We start from the raw sequence: 19,847 nt of genomic DNA on the forward strand, positions 1-19,847 counted from the left end.
GACTTACTGTACATGTTAGGGAAGGCGTTTAAAAAAATATTGTATGTGTTAAATGCAGACAATTAATATACCATGTACAGTCAACCCACGCTTTACGTGGTCCCACATTCTGCGTTTCCACATTTACGCGGTACCCTGCCGAAACAGGAATGCTCACATTCCGCAGTGCGTGTACCCCTTTACGCGGAGAGCGGCTGGCGAGCCCCGCCATTTTTGGATCCAAACCTCCCGCCATGGTGTGTAAGCGGCGCGAGCATGGTGCGCATATGGTCGCCCAGTCATCAAAACATTACCGAGTTCTTCACCCGCCACCCACCACAGACTGCCCAAGTCAGTGATGGTGATAATTATAGTGAGGATATGGACTTATATGGACTTTGAGGAGTTTGACAAAGAGGCCCTGCAAGCCTCTGTGGTGGATAGTGATACAATTGATACAAGTGATACAGGCAAGGGCCAATAATCTGTCCTCTGCCTCGGAACCAACCGCCCATCCCCGTGTGCCCAGCCATCTTTTCTAGTAATGTAAGTGTTAAAAATCCTACTATTATTGATATTTCTCTTAATTATTAATTGTGTGTGCATACCATCATTAAGTTAAGATAATATATTTACTACAACATAGTTATGTGTCGTCAGAAAGTGGAGTTTGGGGGTCGGCCCGGTCTCTATTTCAATTAATCCCATATGTTATGTTGTTCACTTTACGCGTTTCTCACTTTCCGCGGTACCCTGTGGGTTATATTAACCGCGTAAAGTGAGGGTTGACTGTATACAGTACCTGCATCTACAGATGTGCAGTAGACCAATCCAATAGGAAATAAAATAGATACAATCCATTCCACATTTTATTTAAGCTCTTAGCCTCTGTATAGAATGTTAACAAATAATTCCATTGATATTTCACAGGTCAATGTAATTTAATGTAACTTAAATATGATATTGAGGCACTTAGTGATGATATTCTGCTCATTATAGATGCATCCAAATTCTTAAATAGTGTTTGAACTTGGTAAGTACTTGACAATGTTTTCTATAAGGGGACTGACAAGAATAGTATTTGTCATTGTATTTTTGCATTATCCTTCAAACACTTCTTAAGAACTTTGATCATGATCTTTGTAGCAGTATGAACAAACAAATCACTCATTTTTTGCAGAGAAACGGTACCACTTAAAACTAGATTTATGAATTGCAGGCTTTTCTAGGGTCTGAGATCACTTAATAAAATAATGTTGAGTTTGTAAAAAACATAAAAGCACCTACATCTTACCAAACAATCCAAATTTCCTAGTTTGTTTAGTGTCAACTGCTTGGATAGCTCTGTTATATTAAAATGTTGCCTTTAAGTGTAAAATCATAGAAAGCAATGATCAGTTATTTTAATTAAACCTCATGACAATATTTGAAAGTTACTGTATTAATGCACTACAGTACAGACTCAAATTTTGATTTTAACTGATATAGCACAATGAGGAAAATTCTCCCCTTGAAGTATTTACAGTATTAAGTAAATCAATATTTAAAGTATTCATGTGCAGATGTTGACCTCTAATTAGGAAAATGTCCTAAGGAATTGGTTGAATTCTTTAACAATCACTCATTAAAAAAAACTTGGTTGGCAAGCACATAAGAAAACTAGCAATATACACAATCTTTGGATGTGCATGATTTAGCTTACGTGTTACGGAGAACCAAATGTTCACTTTCCAGAAAATCAAAGAACTAGATTACTAAGCCTGATATTTATACACAATATAGTTTTATTTAATGTGGTTTAGTGATAGGATAAAATGGGTGTACGTAACATTAAGTTGTATAAATAAACATTGCACTAATAAAACAAACAGGACACCCAAATCACAGTTCTGCAGTCTGAATTATTGTGTAAAGTGCCTTGATCTTTTACCAGTAAAATATATCATTTGCTCTTGCATGAATTTTACGAAAGCTCTGCAACCATTTAAATGAATGACTAATATGACCTACTGGTAGCTTTATTTCAAGATATTCTCTTCATTTCACATCAAAAACTAATTTGGTTGCTTATACAAGAAATGCACAAACACCAAATAAAACTTCTCATACTAAAATATTTGTGATGAAATGCAAATCACTGTATATATCAGTCTTTCTATGTAATCTTTTACAACTGTCATAATATAAAATATTTACATTCATAATAAAACTAATAGAAGTACGGTAAGTCAGGAAATATGCTTTCTCAAATACACTTCTGACAGAGCTTATGATTTCCTGTCAACCAAAATAATGTTATCAGTTATGGGCAGATTAGCTTAATGTAGGCATTCACATTGTATTTCTTTAATTTCAAGTGAGTGAAAACTAATTATAATTCCAGAGAGAATTTATAACTTCAAGATTATGAATGCTGTCTACTGCTAACAAGTGTTACTCGCTAACACAAGATTATCAAACAATCTTTATAGCAAATAAGGCAAAAAGGTCACACATTAACTTGTGATAATTTTGTTGCAAATTATTGGAAAATAGCATATCAACTTGATATTTTGGTCAGTACAGTATTTTACCAAACAGCCAGCAATGGAAGTAAAGACTGAATTTTTAATAAATTATAAAATCTTATGAAATATGCCATTGCTTATGAGCAGACTGATCAAATAGCCATTTAGTTTTGCAATAATCAATTATAATTATATAAAAAAAATAATAAACACAGAGACATAACACTACAGTTGGAGGAATCTGAGGAAGCTGTGAAATGCTAAATTAAGTGAAATTAATCACAAATTACACTAAAACAAAGAATATACAGAGCCCATGGACCACAGAACAACCTAAAAGAAGTATAGCTAATTCTTATACTTCAGACATTTCCAAGCACCATTCAGTTTAAATAGATTTATATACATTTTCAAACATAAAAAGTTTTCACTATATGATCTTTTCTGTACTTTTCAGCAATCAACTGAAGACAAACTTAAGTATTGCTGCAACAAAGTTAAAGAAGATATACAACCACTTTCCATAATGGTTCTTGCTCTTCCCAGAACAAAAACCTACAACCCATGCTAAAAGGTTGGACAGGATACAAACTGCATTATCACAATGGTGGAGAAAGGTCATTTGGAAGATACTGAGAATGCGATATGAACATCATATGTTGAAGTATTTGTAGGTGTAAAGAGGCAGGAGCACACTGACAAACAATAGTTTTTATACTCACTGCATAAAGGCACCATGTTGAGTCTTCCTGAGAACACTGTGACACTTGTTAATTTAAAGCCCTACTCCTTTTCCTTTTTTAACAACTGAACATTTAATTGTGTGCAAATGTGCCCATTTGCATGTCAGGAAAATGAGATATTCATCAATAAGTAACTCTTTTTATCTAAAACACATGAAAATCAGCTTTAAGAGTATTAAAATCTGTGGCACATTTACACTTCAGTCCTGCATTACATAACAGTGATCCAGATGTTAGATACCTATTCAATTTGTGCACCTTGGCAGATATAGTTATGGACACTTGCTTGGATGCCAGCAGCACCAAAAGTCATAATGTAATATCTTGTGACTTTGTAGTAACTTGGTCACCACATGATGGAGCCGTTTGAGAAACAAATACATCTACTTGATTGTTTTCCATCTTGGAAGCAGACATGCCTTTCAAGCACCAGCTGAAGTTATTCTCAGCATCTTTCTTGTGGCAAATCTGTCACATCACGCAAGGACACACAACTGGGACTGTGCAAGACATTTTTGAAGACGTTTCATTTTATGTAAGCCAGGAATTCTTTTATGATATAGTCATAAAAAAATTTAATACTACCTTCAAATATAGTCTTATAAATGTCTTCTGGCACTTCTATCCCTAAACTGAAAATCTAGAAATCTATGTCCCAGCCTGAATTGTCATCTGGTGGTGGCCCTTCAGTGTCTGGTGGATACTCGTCAAAGTTGCTGCAGTCAATCACAGAACGAACATTTGGGACAATAGGTGGAGCCAAGGTGCGATTCTGCAGTCCATCCCAATAGAAGCCTTCAAACCATCTGTAAATATACACAAAACAACAATATAACATTTATAAATGTCTGTGCAGCTTTAATGCAAAAATAAATAATACTTTAAAAATGAAGGACTGATTCTGAAACCCACTTTATAATGGAGACTGGAAAAAGTTAGAACATAATGGCTGGGGACTCATAAAAAAATCAGTTACACCTTCATTTTATATATACTGTAGATACTTGACTACAGTAGCCATTCAGGCAGTTGTCCCATTCTTTGTTACTTTGCTGATAACTTTATTGCCCAATCTTAGTACAGAAGGAAAGCAAAGCACAGTACCCAGAGGAAACCTGCAATGTTTGGTCACACTGGATAACACCCTTCCCACATTTATCTGGGGCGGGACTCAAACCCAGGACAGCATTATTGCTGTACCACCAACTCCCCTATTAAAGTGACATTAAAAAGTTACAGCCTTCAGTGATAAGTTCTTATTTACATCAGCCATCTTTTTAGATAGATGGCAGGAAAGTTTGAAGTTTATTTTTTGGACTAGTTCTAGTCATTAACTGGGGTCTGGGAAACCATGAATTTTTAACCTACAAATTTGTCTGACTTTACATATATCACTTGAGCCAGACTCCGCAATAAAATGTGATTTCAGAACCAATGCCTCATTTTTACTACTTATGAAACATATACCCTCTACTGTACAGTTCAGTATTGTATTTGTTAAAGGTGTGGGATTTACTGAATGTATATACTATACAGAAGAATATTTTGCATAAACCATGCATTGTAACAGAATAAGATCTGATGACATGCTTAAACAAAACAGTTTGTAGTATATGATAACCACTGACAGTCTTTACTAGACCTACTTGTGCTTTTGTATGTCCTTGATGCCTCCACGCTGGTAACCCAAGCGTTCTGCGGGATTATCTCGACACAGCCGCTTAATGAGAGCATTTGCAGTTCGAGTGATGTTTCTTGGAAATTCCACAGCATCAATGCCCTTCAAGATAGAGTTGTATGTCTTCATTGGGTCTGGCCCCGTAAAAGGTGGTGTTCCTGATAAAAGAAAAGAACATATAAATAGATATTATGTCAAGCACAAAGTACTGCAGTACTCAAGTAATTACAGGTTACATCAGTAAAATTTCCAAGTAAAGGAATTCCCCAATTTACAAAAGGGTTCCATTTCTGAAAAACATTTCATAAACCATATCACATTTCCTAGACTCACATTATGAAAGCAGTGAAACATTCCTGTGAAAAAGGCAACAAAACACCACAAAACATGTACTGTATTTAAAGAAATTTGTTGATGTATACAATAAACCAGAAACACATAAAACATAAAAATGCCAACCAATAACCTTGGAAACAAATAGTTGGCGAGTACTGAAATAAGCATTGAAAAAAAATTAATCAAAATATTCTAAGCATCATTACGACCTCTAATTATTCCGCAATCGAACTGTGGATATGAGATTCGGAATCAGCATGCTCGGGAGTACCTATACAGTGGTCCCTCGGTTAACGAACGCCTCGGTTAACGAAATTTCGGTTAACGAACTGCCTCCCATAAGATTCTTAAATTCGGTTACGAACAAAAATTCGCTTAACGAATTTCTTACGAACCGACCTCAACATGTTTTTGCTTGCACTGGCCGGTCAACCAGCTTTAGTATTAGTCCGCCAATACATTAATCGGTTCTAGGTCTTAAATTCCTTACTATTTTAGTAAATATCAAGAAGTTTATACTATGCAATAATTTTAAAAGTTTAATTTAAATTTTTTAGTCATTTTAACAATTATTGAACACAATTGAAGGTAAAGTGACTAGTTTAATGTGTGGCATCCAGCCTCTTAACACAGCAAACAGGCGTTAGTCTCTCTGTTTTCACTGGAGGTAACATCTTGCTTGAGACTCTCTTCAACTAAATGCTTTTTTTCTGTTTCCAAGCAAATTATTGGTCATTTTGAAATATATTTTACATATTGACAATATATAATGCAGTGCAGTGTTGATTTAAAGAAAATAATCTTGAAATACACCAAGAGAACTAAAATTTTATGGGTGAAATGGTGCCATGGGGTGACTTCTCTTCCACCCTAATGCCTTCTCTTCTTCCTTCTCCTCCATCCCCATTCTAATTCTCATCATCATCATCATCATCCAAGAGCCTTCTACATACACACCTCAAAGTAAGTGAACTTTTCTACCATTTTTGTTGAATTTCGCCAATTTTCGGTGAGGTGGAACCAATTACCCAAAAACCCATTGAAAGAATGGTTTTGGTTAACGAATTTTTCGGTTAACGAACAACGTTGCTGGAACGGATTGTGTTCGTTAACCGAGGGACCACTGTACAGTGAGTTCTGCTATAACGCGTGTTTTGATAACGTGAATTTGCTCTAACGCGATTTATGAATTAGGAACGATATTTGTATAACGCGAACGCTTGTTTGCTATAACGCGATTTTTGCTTACTATCAAGAAGCGTTCTGGTGATAGAATTCCCGTTGATGATCGTAAAAGAAAGGATATAACACTTAAGAGAAGCTTGATTTTATCAACCTCAAAATCACCCTTCTCCCCCATCAAGTAAAGTGTTACATTTACTGTATGATTTCATTATTAGATATGAATGTAACATTATTTAGACTGTGCTATCCTTTGTGTTAGGCTAAATACTAAATTTTTTCGATTTCGAGTAATCTGCACCTAACCCTATTTTCTCCATATGCCCTGTTATTTCTATTACGCGATTTTCTATAACACGATATTTTACAAGAACACAATTATCGCGTTATAGCAGAACTACCTGGACTGTGATTTTGAACAAAATCGCATATATCGCGCTTTGTTTTGGCCCTGAAAAAAATTGTAAGGAGAGACCCTTACGTGTTTTTTCACCCAAATACGATTTTCTCTCAGACTTGTAATTTAGTGGGATTAAATTTAGAAATAAAGTACATCCAGAAAAACACAAAAATACCAACCAATCACCGCGGAAACAAATATTTGGCGAGTACTGAAATAAGCATTGGAAAAAATGTAATAAAAATATTCTATGTGTCATTACGACCTCTAATTATTCCGCAATCGAACTGTGGATATGAGATTCAGAAACTAACTGCATGCTCAGGAGTACCTATACTGTGATTTTGGAAAAAAATCACATATATCACAATTTGTTTCGGACCTGAAAAAAAATGTAAGAGGGGACCTTTACGTGTTTTTTCACCCAAATATGATTTTCTCTCAGACTTGAAATTTAGTGGGATTAATTTTAGTAATAAATTACATCCAGAAAAACATGAAAATGCCAACCAATCACCTCGGAAACAAATAGGTGGCGAGTACTGAAATAAGCATTGAAAAAAAATTAATCAAAATATTCTAAGCATCATTACGACCTCTAATTATTCCGCAATCGAACTGTGGATATGAGATTCGGAATCAGCATGCTCCGGGAGTACCTATACAGTGGTCCCTCGGTTAACGAACGCCTCGGTTAACGAAATTTCGGTTAACGAACTGCCTCCCATAAGATTCTTAAATTCGGTTAACGAACAAAAATTCGCTTAACGAATTTCTTACGAACCGACCTCAACATGTTTTCGCTTGCACTGGCCGGTCAACCAGCTTTAGTATTAGTCCGCCAATACATTAATCGGTTCTAGGGCTTAAATTCCTTACTATTTTAGTAAATATCAAGAAGTTTATACTATTCAATAATTTTAAAAGTTTAATACTGTATTAAATTTTTTAGTCATTTTAACAATTATTGAACATAATTGAAGGTAAAGTGACTAGTTTAATGCGCGGCATCCAGCCTCTTAACACAGCAAACAGGCGTTAGTCTCTCTGTTTTCACTGGAGGTAACATCTTGCTTGACTCTCTCTTCAACTAAATGCTTTTTTTCTGTTTCCAAGCAAATTATTGGTCATTTTGAAATATATTTTACATATTGACAATATATAATGCAGTGCAGTGTTGATTTAAAGAAAATAATCTTGAAATACACCAAGAGAACTAAAATTTTATGGGTGAAATGGTGCCATGGGGTGACTTCTCTTCCACCCCAATGCCTTCTCTTCTTCCTTCTCCTCCACCCCCATTCTAATTCCCATCATCATCATCATCCAAGAGCCTTCTACATACACACCTCAAAGTAAGTGAACTTTTCTACCATTTTTGTTGAATTTCGCCAATTTTCGGTGAGGTGGAACCAATTACCCAAAAACCCATTGAAACAATGGTTTTGGTTAACGAATTTTTCGGTTAACGAACAACGTTGCTGGAACAGATTGTGTTCGTTAACCGAGGGACCACTGTACTGTGACTTTGAACAAAATCGCATATATCGCGCTTTGTTTTGGCCCTGAAAAAAATTGTAAGGAGAGACCCTTATGTGTTTTATCACCCAAATACGATTTTCTCTCAGACTTGTAATTTAGTGGGATTAAATTTAGAAATAAAGCACATCCATAAAAACACAAAAATACCAACCAATCACCTCGGAAACAAATATTTGGCGAGTACTGAAATAAGCATTGGAAAAAATGTAATACAAATATTCTATGTGTCATTACGACCTCTAATTATTCCGCAATCGAACTGTGGATATGAGATTCGGAATCAGCATGCTCAAGAGCACCTATACTGTGATTTTGAACAAAATCGCATATATCGCACTTTGTATCGGCCCTGAAAAAAACTTTAAGGGGGCACCCTTATTTGTTTTTTTCACACAGATATGATTTTTTCTCAGACTTAAAATTTAGTGGTATTAATTTTAGTAATAATGTACATCCAGAAAAACATAAAAATACCAACCAATCACCTCGGAAACAAATAGTTGGCGAGTACTGAAATAAGTATTGAAAAAAAATTTAATTAAAATATTCTAAGTGTCATTACGACCTCTAATTATTCCGCAATCGAACTGTGGATATGAGATTCAGAAACTAACTGCATGCTCAGGAGTACCTATACTGTGATTTTGAACAACATCGCATATATCGCGCTTTTTTCGGGCCTGAAAAAAACTGTAAGGGGGGGACCCATGCGTGTTTTTTCACCCAAATATTATTTTCCCTCAAACTTGTAATTTAGTGGGATTAATTTTAGAAATAAAGTACATCAAGAAAAACATAAAAATACCAACCAATCACCTTGGAAACTAATATTTGGCAAGTACTGAAATAAGCATTGAAAAAAATGTACAGTAGTACCCCGCTTAACGCGGTCAATAAAACCCACAGGGTACCGTGTTAAGTGAAAACCGCGCTAAGTGAACAACAGAACATATGGGATTAATTCCAATAGAAACTGGCCCGACCCCCAAACTCCACTTTTTCCACACAATACCTATGTTCTAGTAAATATAACATCTTAATTTTATGATGGTCCATGCACACAATTAATACTTAAGAGAAATAGAGAAATACAGTCGCCAAGTTAATGTCCATTCAAATAATGGACTCAACTCCCTCCCCCTCTTCTTACACTACACTGCTGGCTCTTCCCTCTCTGAGAAATTTTGGGGGGAAAACCACTAAATTTTAATAAATAATACCTCAAACTAAAGTTAGGATAATACAATTGACATTGCTCGATTCCTTGTAAGACCAGGAATATTTTGAATATAAATGTCATATATTTTGCACAAAAGATAACATATTTACTCAGAGAAAACATTTTATCTAAAATTTGTATGTCTAATGCAAAATATATGATGTTTATATTCAAAATGATCACCAAATTGTAAGAATTCCAGCAATGTAAATTATATTCTGGCCGGGTAATTTGTATGAATTTTATGAGCTAAATAAAAAAAAAATATTTATACCTCACCATATGAGTACCGTATATCACGGCCTATAAGACGAAATTTGAACATTAAAAAAATCTGCCCAAAGTTAGGGGGTCGTCTAAACCACCAAGTTTAAAATTCTTACCTCTTAAATATTGTGGTTTAGTGTGTCAAGAGTGGTGATGGAAACATCGTAAGCCACTCACAAGGTCTTACCACTAATTATTTTATACTGAAACTTACGTTGGCAAGCTGGATTCAAATTAAGATTACCGGTATATTAAAATAATAAAAATGTATTATAAACCTGTCTAACATACCGTAAAAGAGATTTATACCCCTGTAATAAACACAGCTATCATCACACACCCCTCCCCACGCCCCCCCCATTTGCCAGTGAGGAGACAAGAAAGGAAAGTGACCGCGAGATTGGGCTATTTTTAGCCGTGGAGGTGGTCAGTAATGCATACCGGTATCGGTATATTTACTCATAATAATATTTATCTCCTATAAATAATTGATTTAGATTTTATTTTTTTACAAAGAATATTCAGTAAATGACCCTCTGAGTGCATTAATTCTTGAAACTATCGACGGTTAATTACAGACGCTCAAGTGACGTCACTAGTGTTTACACTACACCAGCTGGTAATATTTGATGCCATTACTTGAAGTGAATTGGCCTTATTTTAAGTAACTAACTTTATAGTTACAAAAATTAAAAAAAAAGATCAAAACTGAGAAATAATATACTGTATGTATGTTGTGTTGTCAAAGTAAGAGAAACAATTGAGACCCTGCAATTGTGTAAATGAGGCAGAAAGTCAGGTCAGCAACCTGGGACTTGGTCACAATTTTCGTGATGCCATATGGCAGCAGGGTCTACTATTAGACAACACATTATGCTTCCAATATCTTCCCAGGCAGTAGTACCTCCCTGTTTGGTAGCTGCCTACTACCTACACAATTTCTAGTAATATTAATTTGATACATGATAAATTAGACAAACTGAAAATAAACATCAAATTTAATTACCAACACGCTTCCCATTGGCAGCTGTAAGAGGGGGAGATGGGCTATTTTTATCCCGTCTTTGTGTCTGAAGTGGCCAGTAATACCATATATTTATTGATCATAATACGTTTCTCCTATAAATAATTAATTTAACATTTATTTTTTTACATAGAATATTCAATAAATGACTTTTAATTCTTTTAACTACCGACAGTGGTAAATTTAGCATGACAATGATGAAGAAGAAGGCAGGTCATCTGATTCGGAGTTTGATTCTTAATGATTACCATATATGTGTAAGGTGACCACGTCAGGTCATGTGTAAGGTGACCCCTTCTCTCATTTGCCTTGTCCAGTTGTTGAGTTATCACTCCATAAGCAATAGCACTCTCTCCGTGTGAACACTACGGTATATTAATACTGTATCCAGCTACCACAAAACCTCACCATGGCTCCAATTGTTAAACGCAGGAGATATGAAGCTTGTTTTAAGCTGAAAGTGATAGCATATGCCCAGTCACACAACAATTGTGCTGCTTCAAGAGAATACGGTGTAACTGAGAAGATGGTGCGGGATTGGAGATCAAAGGAACACTTACTACGAAGTATGCCCAGGAATAAATGTGCAATGAGAAGAGGCACTGCACACTGGCCGATTCTAGAGAAGCACGCAGTAGACATGGTCCATGAGCAGCGTCAAAATGGGTATATTGTATCAAGAAACATGATACGTATGTGGGCACTTAAGTGGGCTAAACAAAATCAAGAGCACAGCAAAGACTTCAAAGCCACGACTTCATGGTGTAGCCGTTTTATGGAAAGAAGCAATCTGGTACTGAGGCAGAAGACAAAAATAGCACAAAAATTACCAGCAGATCTTAACTGTAAAATTGTTAATTTCCATCGCTACATAATACAACAACGTAAGAAACATTGTTATCCATTAAGCAACATCGGAAACATGGATGAAACACCTATGAACTTCGACATGGTCGGTAATCATACTGTCGATACAAAGGGTGCAAAAACAGTGTTAGTGAAAACAACAGGACACGAAAAGACACGGTTTACAGTAGTACTTTCATGCATGGCAGACGGAACCAAGTTGAACCCAATGCTAATTCTCAAGAGGAAAACAATGCCCAAAATCAAGTTCCCGGCTGGAGTTTTTGTTCACGTCAACGAGAAAGGGTGGATGGACGAACAAGGAATAAAGTTATGGATTGATCATATATGGTGTAGGCGACCTGGTGGCTTTCGAAAACAGCGTAGCCTGTTAGTATGGGATATGTTCGCGAGTCATTTAACAGAGGGAACAAAAACCAACATGGCGAGGAACAACAGTGACATTGCAGTTATTCCTGGTGGATTAACTTCAGTTTTACAACCACTTGATGTTTGTCTAAACAAACCATTCAAGGACCGCGTTCGTGAACAATGGAACAAATGGATGAACAGCGGCAAAAAGTCTTACACGAAAGGTGGGAATATGCGTGCTCCCGAACTGGATGTACTATGTGATTTTGTTATCAAGGCATGGAATGATATTAATGTGGAGACAGTTATCAAGTCTTTTAAAAAGTGCGGAATATCTAATTCAATGGATGGCATGGAGGATGACATGTTGTGGGAGGACGAGGATGAAACAGAAGCCGAAGCCACGTCATCTGATTTGGAATTTGATCCTTATGATGAAGCAGCCATAAATGTATCTCAGGATGTACTTGAAGAACTTATGATGTCAGATGTTGATGATGTGGATTTTGAAGGTTTTTAATACATGATGACGTCAGTAATAATCATGTGCTAATAACATTTTTAACTTGTCGGGTAATTTGCTTTTAAAATATTGTGACTTAGTAAATTAAATGTGTGCATGTGTATGTATGTATACATACAGTATATATAAATATGTTTGTGTAATAAATGTATGTAGTAAGTACGTAATATTTTTTCACTCAAATCCTAATGAAACACTACTGGAGAACATTCCTTTGTCGCAAAACAGTTTATAAATTAAAGAAAATAATTACAGTGTGTTTAATATATTACAGTATATTATAAATAAATAAATAAAACAAATAATTCGGTAAATCTATTTAAAGTAAATGGAAAATAAGCAAACATGTTATTTACCAAGACCCTTCCTCTGGCTCAGGGTGAGATGTAGGGGAGATAAAGAAGGCTATTTATAGCCCATCAGAAGTGACCAGTACCCTAATGCACCATAAATAATTCATTGAACATTCATTTTTTGTACATAGTATATTCAGTATATATATATATATATATATATATATATATATATATATATATATATATATATATATATATATATATATATATATATATATATATATATATATATATATATATATATATATATATATATATATATATATATATATATATATATATATGTGTAATAAATGTATGTAGTAAGTACATACTGGTAACCTTTTTCACTCAAATCCTAATGAAACACCACAATTAGAATACGGTGGTTGCTGTTGAACCACCTGTTGTATAAATAGTCGGAACACAGCCACACCACCGAGACGAGGGAACACTCCCACCACCGATCGTCTCGTGCGAAGCAAGCGTATAAATGAAAGAAAATACTTGCAGTGTGTTTAATATGTTACAGTATATTATAAATAAATAAATAAACAAATAAATCGGTAAATCCATTTCAAGTAAATGGAAAAATTTTACTCGACACCGACATTAGTTCCAGTTACCGGTAAATAGCAGACGCTTCAGTGACGTCACTAGTGTTTACACTACACCAGCGGGTAACATTTGATGACATTACTTGAAGTGAATTGGCCTTATTTTAGAAAACCAAGGATGGTTGGTAGAGGACTACTGAGTCAGTGGGTAAGTGTCACATTTGGGGTACTGGTCTTATACAGCGAATAGAGCTCAAAAGCTACTTTTTAAATGGAAATTTGGGGGGGCTGTCTTATGCACCCCGACGCCTTATAGGCCGAGATATATGGTATCTTCAGTTAATAAAAAAAAAAATATTCTTCACGACACTATCTGTCAATCAAAGTACCCCACCTTGCCTCCCCCCCTCTTCCAACCGCCCCAGGTGGTCGGTCAGTCCCAACCCTCCCCCCCCCACCCCCCACCAATCCTCCCTTCAAGAGATGTTGGGTGAAAAAACTAAATTTTAACATTTAGTATTAAATAATACCTCAGATTAAAGTTAGGATAATATAATTGACATTTCTGGATTCCTTGTAAGACCAGGAATATTTTGAATATAAATGTCATATATTTTGCACAAAAGATAACATATTTACTCAGAGTAAACATTACATCTAAAATTTGTATGTCTAATGCAAAATCTATGATGTTTATATTCAAAATGATCATCAAATTATAAGAATTCCAGCAATGTAAATTATATTCTGACCGGGTAATTTGTATGAATTTTATGAGCTAAAACAAATATCTTCAGTTAATAAAAAAAAAAATATTCTTCACACGGTAACAGATGGTCGGTCGGTCCCTCCCTCCCCCCCACCCCCCACCAACCGTCCCTACCAGATGTGTGGGAAAACCAGAATATTTACCTTTTTAGTAATAAATAATACCTCAAACTAAAGTTAGGATAATATAATTGACATTGCTGGATTCCTTGTAAGACCAGGAATATTTTGAATACAAATATCATATATTTTGCACAAAAAATAACATATTTACTCAGAGTAAACATTATATCTAAAATTTGTATGTCTAATGCAAAATCTATGATGTTTATATTCAAAATGATCATCATATTGTAAGAATTCCAGCAACGTAAATTATATTCTGGCCGGGTAATTTGTATGAATTTTATGAGCTAAAACAGGCAGGCAGGCAGGCAGGCAGTCAGGCAGGGTGGCAGGTGGGGGGGTGGGGCGAATCTAAAAATAGCTCTCGAGCCGGACACTCTGCACGTATACGTGGAAAAAACCCGCGTTAAGTGAAAGTTCAGCTCTGGCGAGGCACCAAGTATACGTGAAATCGCGCTAAGCGAAACCCTGTTAAGCGGGGTATTACTGTAATCAAAATATTCTAAGTGTCATTACGATCTTTGATTATTCCGCAATCAAACTGTGGATATGTGATTCGGAATCAGCAAGCACAGAAGTACCTATACTGTACTGTGATTTTGAACAAAATCAGATTTATCGCACGTTGTTTCGGCCAGAAAAAAACTGTAAGGGGGGGCCCTTACGTGCTTTCTCACCCAAATATGATTTTCTCTCAGACTTGAAATTAAGTGGGATTAGTTTTAGTAATATTGTACATCCAGAAAAATATAAAAATACAAACCAATCACCTCGGAAACAAATAGTTGGCGAGTACTGAAATAAGCATTGAAAAAAATGTAATCAAAATATTCTAAGTGTCATTATGGCCTCTAATTATTCTGCAATCGAACTGTGGATATGTGATTCGGAATCAGCATGCTCAGGAGTACCTAAACTGGGAATTTGAACAAAATCACATACAGTATATCACACTTTGTTTCGGCCCTGAAAAAACTGTAGGGGGGACCCTTACGTGTTTTTTCACCCAAATATGATTTTCTCTGACTTGAAATTTAGTGGTATTAATTTTAGTAATAAAGTCTATGCAGAAAACCATTAAAAAGCCAACCATTCACCTCGGAAACAAATAGTTGGCGAGTACTGAAATGAGTATTGAAAAAAAATGGAATAAAAATATTCTAAGTGTCATTACGACCTCTAATTATTCCGCAATCGAACTGTGGATATGAGATTCAGAATCAGCATGCTCGGGAGTACCTATACAGGGTACTGTGATTTTGAACAATAGCGCATATATCGCGTTTTGTTTCGGCCCTGAAAAAAACTGTAAGGGGGGACCCTTACGCGTTTTTTTCACCCAAATATGATTTTCTCTAAGACTTGTAATTTAGTGGGATTAATTTTAGAAATAAAGTGCATCCAGAAAAACATAAAAATACCAACCAATCACCTCGAAAACAAATATTTGGTGAGAACTGAAATAAGCATTGGAAAAAATGTAATAAAAATATTCTAAGTGTCATTAAGACCTTTAATTATTCCGCAATCAAACTGTGGATATGTGATTCGGAATCTGCATGCTCAGGAGTACCTATACTATGATTTTGAACAAAATCACATATATCACACTTTGTTTCGGCCCCGAAAAAAACTGTTAGGGAGGGGGCCCTTACATGTTTTTTCACCCAAATATGATTTTCTCTCAGACTTGAAATTTAGTGGGATTAATTTTAGTAATAAAGTACATCCAGAAAAACATAAAAATACCAACCAATCACCTCGAAAACAAATAGTTGGCGAGTACTGAAATAAGCATTGAAAAAAAAATTAATAAAAATATTCTGAATGTGATTATGACCTCTAATTATTCCGCAATAGAACTGTGGATATGAGATTTGGAATCAGCATGCTGATTTTGAACAAAATCGCATACAGTATTACCCCGCTTTACACGGTTCCACTTTCCGCGATTTCTCATTTACGCCGTACCTTGCCAGAACCGGATTTTCACTGGACTTTCACTTTCCGCGGTGCATCTACTCATATAAGCGGTGAAGTATAATTTTTTTTTTAATTAGCTCATAAAATTCATACAAATTACCTGGCCAGAATATAATTTACATTGCTGGAATTCTTACAATATGACGATCATTTTGAATATAAACATCATGGATTTTGCATTAAACATACAAATTTTAGATCTAATGTAATAATTTGGTTTACACAAAGCAAATATTTTATCTTTTGTGCAAAATATATGAAATTTATATTCAAAATATTCCCTGAACAGCAAGGAATCCAGAAATGTCAATTATATTAACCTAACTTTAGTCTGAGGTATTATTTATTGCTAAACGTTAAAATCTAGTGTTTTCGCCCAAACATTTCTCAGAGAGGTAGGAGCTAGTGAGCTGGGAAGAGGGGGGGGGATTTGAGTCCATTATTTGAATGGACATAAACCTGGCGACTGTATTTCTCTTAAATATTAATTGTGTGAGCATACCATCATAAAATTAAGATGTTATTTTTACTACAACATAGGTATTGTGTTGGAAAAAGTGGAGTTTGGGGGTCAGGCCAGTCTCTATTGGAATTAATCCCATATGTTCTGTTGTTCACTTTACGCAGTTTTCACTTTCAAAGGTACCCCATGGGTTCAATTGACCAGTAAATCGTAAATCGGGGTACTACTGTATATCGCGCTTTGTTTTGGCCCTGAACAAAAACTGTAAGGGGGGACCCTTACATGTTTTTTGCACCCAAACATGATTTTCTCTCAGACTTGAAACTTAGTGGGATTAATTTTAGTAAAAATGTACATCCAGAAAAACATAAAAATGCCAACCAATCACCTCGGAAACAAATAGTTGGCAAGTTCTGAAATAAGCATTGAAAAAAATTTAAAATAACCTAAACGTCATTATGGCCTCTAATTATTCCACAATCCAACTGTCGATATGAGATTCGGAATCAGCATGCTCAGGAGTACCTAAACTGGGATTTTGAACAAAATCACATATATCACACTTTGTTTTGGCCCTGAACAAAAACTGTAAGGGGGGACCCTTACATGTTTTTTCACCCAAATATGAATTTGTCTCGGACTTAAAATTTAGTGGGATTAGATTTAGCAATAAAATATATCCAGGAAAAAACATAAATATGCCAACCAATCACCCCGGAAACAAATAGTTGGCGAGTACTGAAATAAGCATTGAAAAAAATGCTTCAGGCTTGCTATGATGACGCAAGAGATCTGCCCTGGCAACAGTACCAACACTCACAACTGGTGGTGCGTTGTTGCGTCGTTTCCATTGTTTACTGGTAGTTACTGGTAAATATTTTTCAACCTAAAGAAACTATTACCCTTTTAGAGGTCGACCGCCAATTTTTTGCCAAATAATTTGGTCTTAAAAATTCGAACTACACACAGGTATATACGGTAAATAAGGACATGGGGGGCCAGGGGTTTTTTAGGGGGGGTGGGGCAGCAATAGTACACGGATTTTTAACATTCACGGGTATCTATGTCACCTAATCCCCGCGTATGTTAAGGGCCGACTGTATATCGCACTTTGTATCGGCCCTGAAAAAACTGTTAGGGGGGACCCTTATGTGTTTCTTTACCCAAATATGATTTTCTCTCAGACTTGAAATTTAGTGTGATTAATTTTAGTAGTAATGTACATCCAGAAAAAAATAAAAATGCCAACCAATCACCTCGGAAACAAATAGTTGGCGAGTACTGAAATAAGCATTGAAAAAAAATTAATTAAAATATTCTAAGCATCATTATGACCTCTAATTATTCTGCAATCGAACTGTGGATGATAGATTCGGAATCAGCATGATCATGTGTACCTATACTGTGATTTTGAACATAATTGCATATACAGTATTACCCCGCTTAACGCGCTTTCACTTAACGCGTTTTCGCATATACGCGGTGCCTTGCCAAAGCTGAACTTTCACTTAACGCGGCATTTTTCATCATATACGCGGTGAGTGTCCGGCTCGAGAGCTATTTTTAGATTCGCACCACCCCCCACCCGCCACCCTGCCTGACTGCCTGTTTTAGCTCATAAAATTCATACAAATTACCCAGCCAGAATATAATTTACATTGCTGGAATTCTTATAATTTGGTGATCATTTTGAATATAAACAACATATATTTTGCATTAAACATACAATTTTTAGATAAAAATTGTTCTCTAGGTAATTATGTTATCTTTTGTCCAAAATATATGACATTTATATTCAAAATATTCCTGGTCTTACAAGGAATCCAGCAATGTCAATTATATTATCCTAACTTTAGTTTGAGGTATTATTTATTAAAATTTAGTGGTTATCCCACACATCTCCTTGGGACGGTTGGTGGGGGGTGGGGGGGAGGGAGGGACCGACCGACCGACCATCTGTTACCCCGTGAAGAATTATTTTTTTTTTTATTAACTGAAGATATTTGTTTTAGCTCATAAAATTCATACAAATTACCCGGTCAGAATATAATTTACATTGCTGGAATTCTTATAATTTGGTGATCATTTTGAATATAAACAACATATATTTTGCATTAAACATACAATTTTTAGATAAAAATTGTTCTCTAGGTAATTATGTTATCTTTTGTCCAAAATATATGACATTTATATTCAAAATATTCCTGGTCTTACAAGGAATCCAGCAATGTCAATTATATTATCCTAACTTTAATCTGAGGTATTACTTAATACTAAATGTTAAAAACTCTTGAATGGAGGATTGGTGGGGGGTGGGGGGAGGGTTGGGACTGACCACGCGGTTGGAAGAGGTGGGGAAGGCAAGGTGGGGTACTTTGATTGACAGATAGTGTCGAAGAATATTTTTTTTTTTTATTAACTGAAGATATTTGTTTTAGCTCATAAAATTCATACAAATTATCCGGCCAGAATATAATTTACATTGCTGGAATTCTTACAATTTGCTGATCATTTTGAATATAAACATCATAGATTTTGCATTAGACATACAAATTTTAGATGTAAAGTTTATTCTGAGTAAATATGTTATCTTTTGTGAAAAATATATGACATTTATATTCAAAATATTCCTGGTCTTACAAGGAATCCAGCAATGTCAATTATATTATCCTAACTTTAGTTTGAGGAATTATTTATTACTATACCTGGTTTTCCCCCAAAAATTTCTCAGAGGGAAGAGCCAGTGAGTGTAGTGTGAGAAGAGGGGGAGGGAGTTGAGTCCATTATTTGAATGGACATTAACTTGGCGACTGTATTTCTCTATTTCTCTTAAGTATTAATTGTGTGCATGTACCATCATAAAATTAAGATGTTATTTTTACTACAACATAGTTATTTGTCGTCAAAAAGTGGAGTTTGGGGGTCGGGCTGGGTTCTATTGGAATTAATCCCATATGTTCTGTTATTCACTTAACGCGGTTTTCACTTAACGCGGGA

The 19,847-nt window shown here is 35.4% G+C and overlaps 1 protein-coding gene across 2 annotated transcripts in view; it reads right to left on the minus strand.

Moving 5' to 3' along the window:
- Positions 1-835: 835 nt before the first annotated feature.
- The window catches only part of LOC121880177 (cGMP-dependent protein kinase, isozyme 2 forms cD5/T2-like), a 106,075-nt gene continuing 87,063 nt past the window's right edge, over positions 836-19,847 (minus strand). For both annotated transcript variants that reach the window (XM_042387301.1, XM_042387302.1), the window contains 2 exons: positions 4,876-5,065; positions 836-4,035 (listed from right to left, as the gene is read on the minus strand). In XM_042387301.1, coding sequence (XP_042243235.1) covers positions 3,870-4,035; positions 4,876-5,065 — 356 coding nt within the window. In that variant the 3' untranslated portion in view covers positions 836-3,869. The remainder of the gene's footprint in view (positions 4,036-4,875; positions 5,066-19,847) is intronic.

This window comes from Homarus americanus, unplaced genomic scaffold (genome assembly GCF_018991925.1).
Source record: "Homarus americanus isolate GMGI-L3 unplaced genomic scaffold, GMGI_Hamer_2.0 scaffold30108, whole genome shotgun sequence".
Taxonomy (NCBI): Eukaryota; Metazoa; Arthropoda; class Malacostraca; order Decapoda; family Nephropidae; genus Homarus; species Homarus americanus.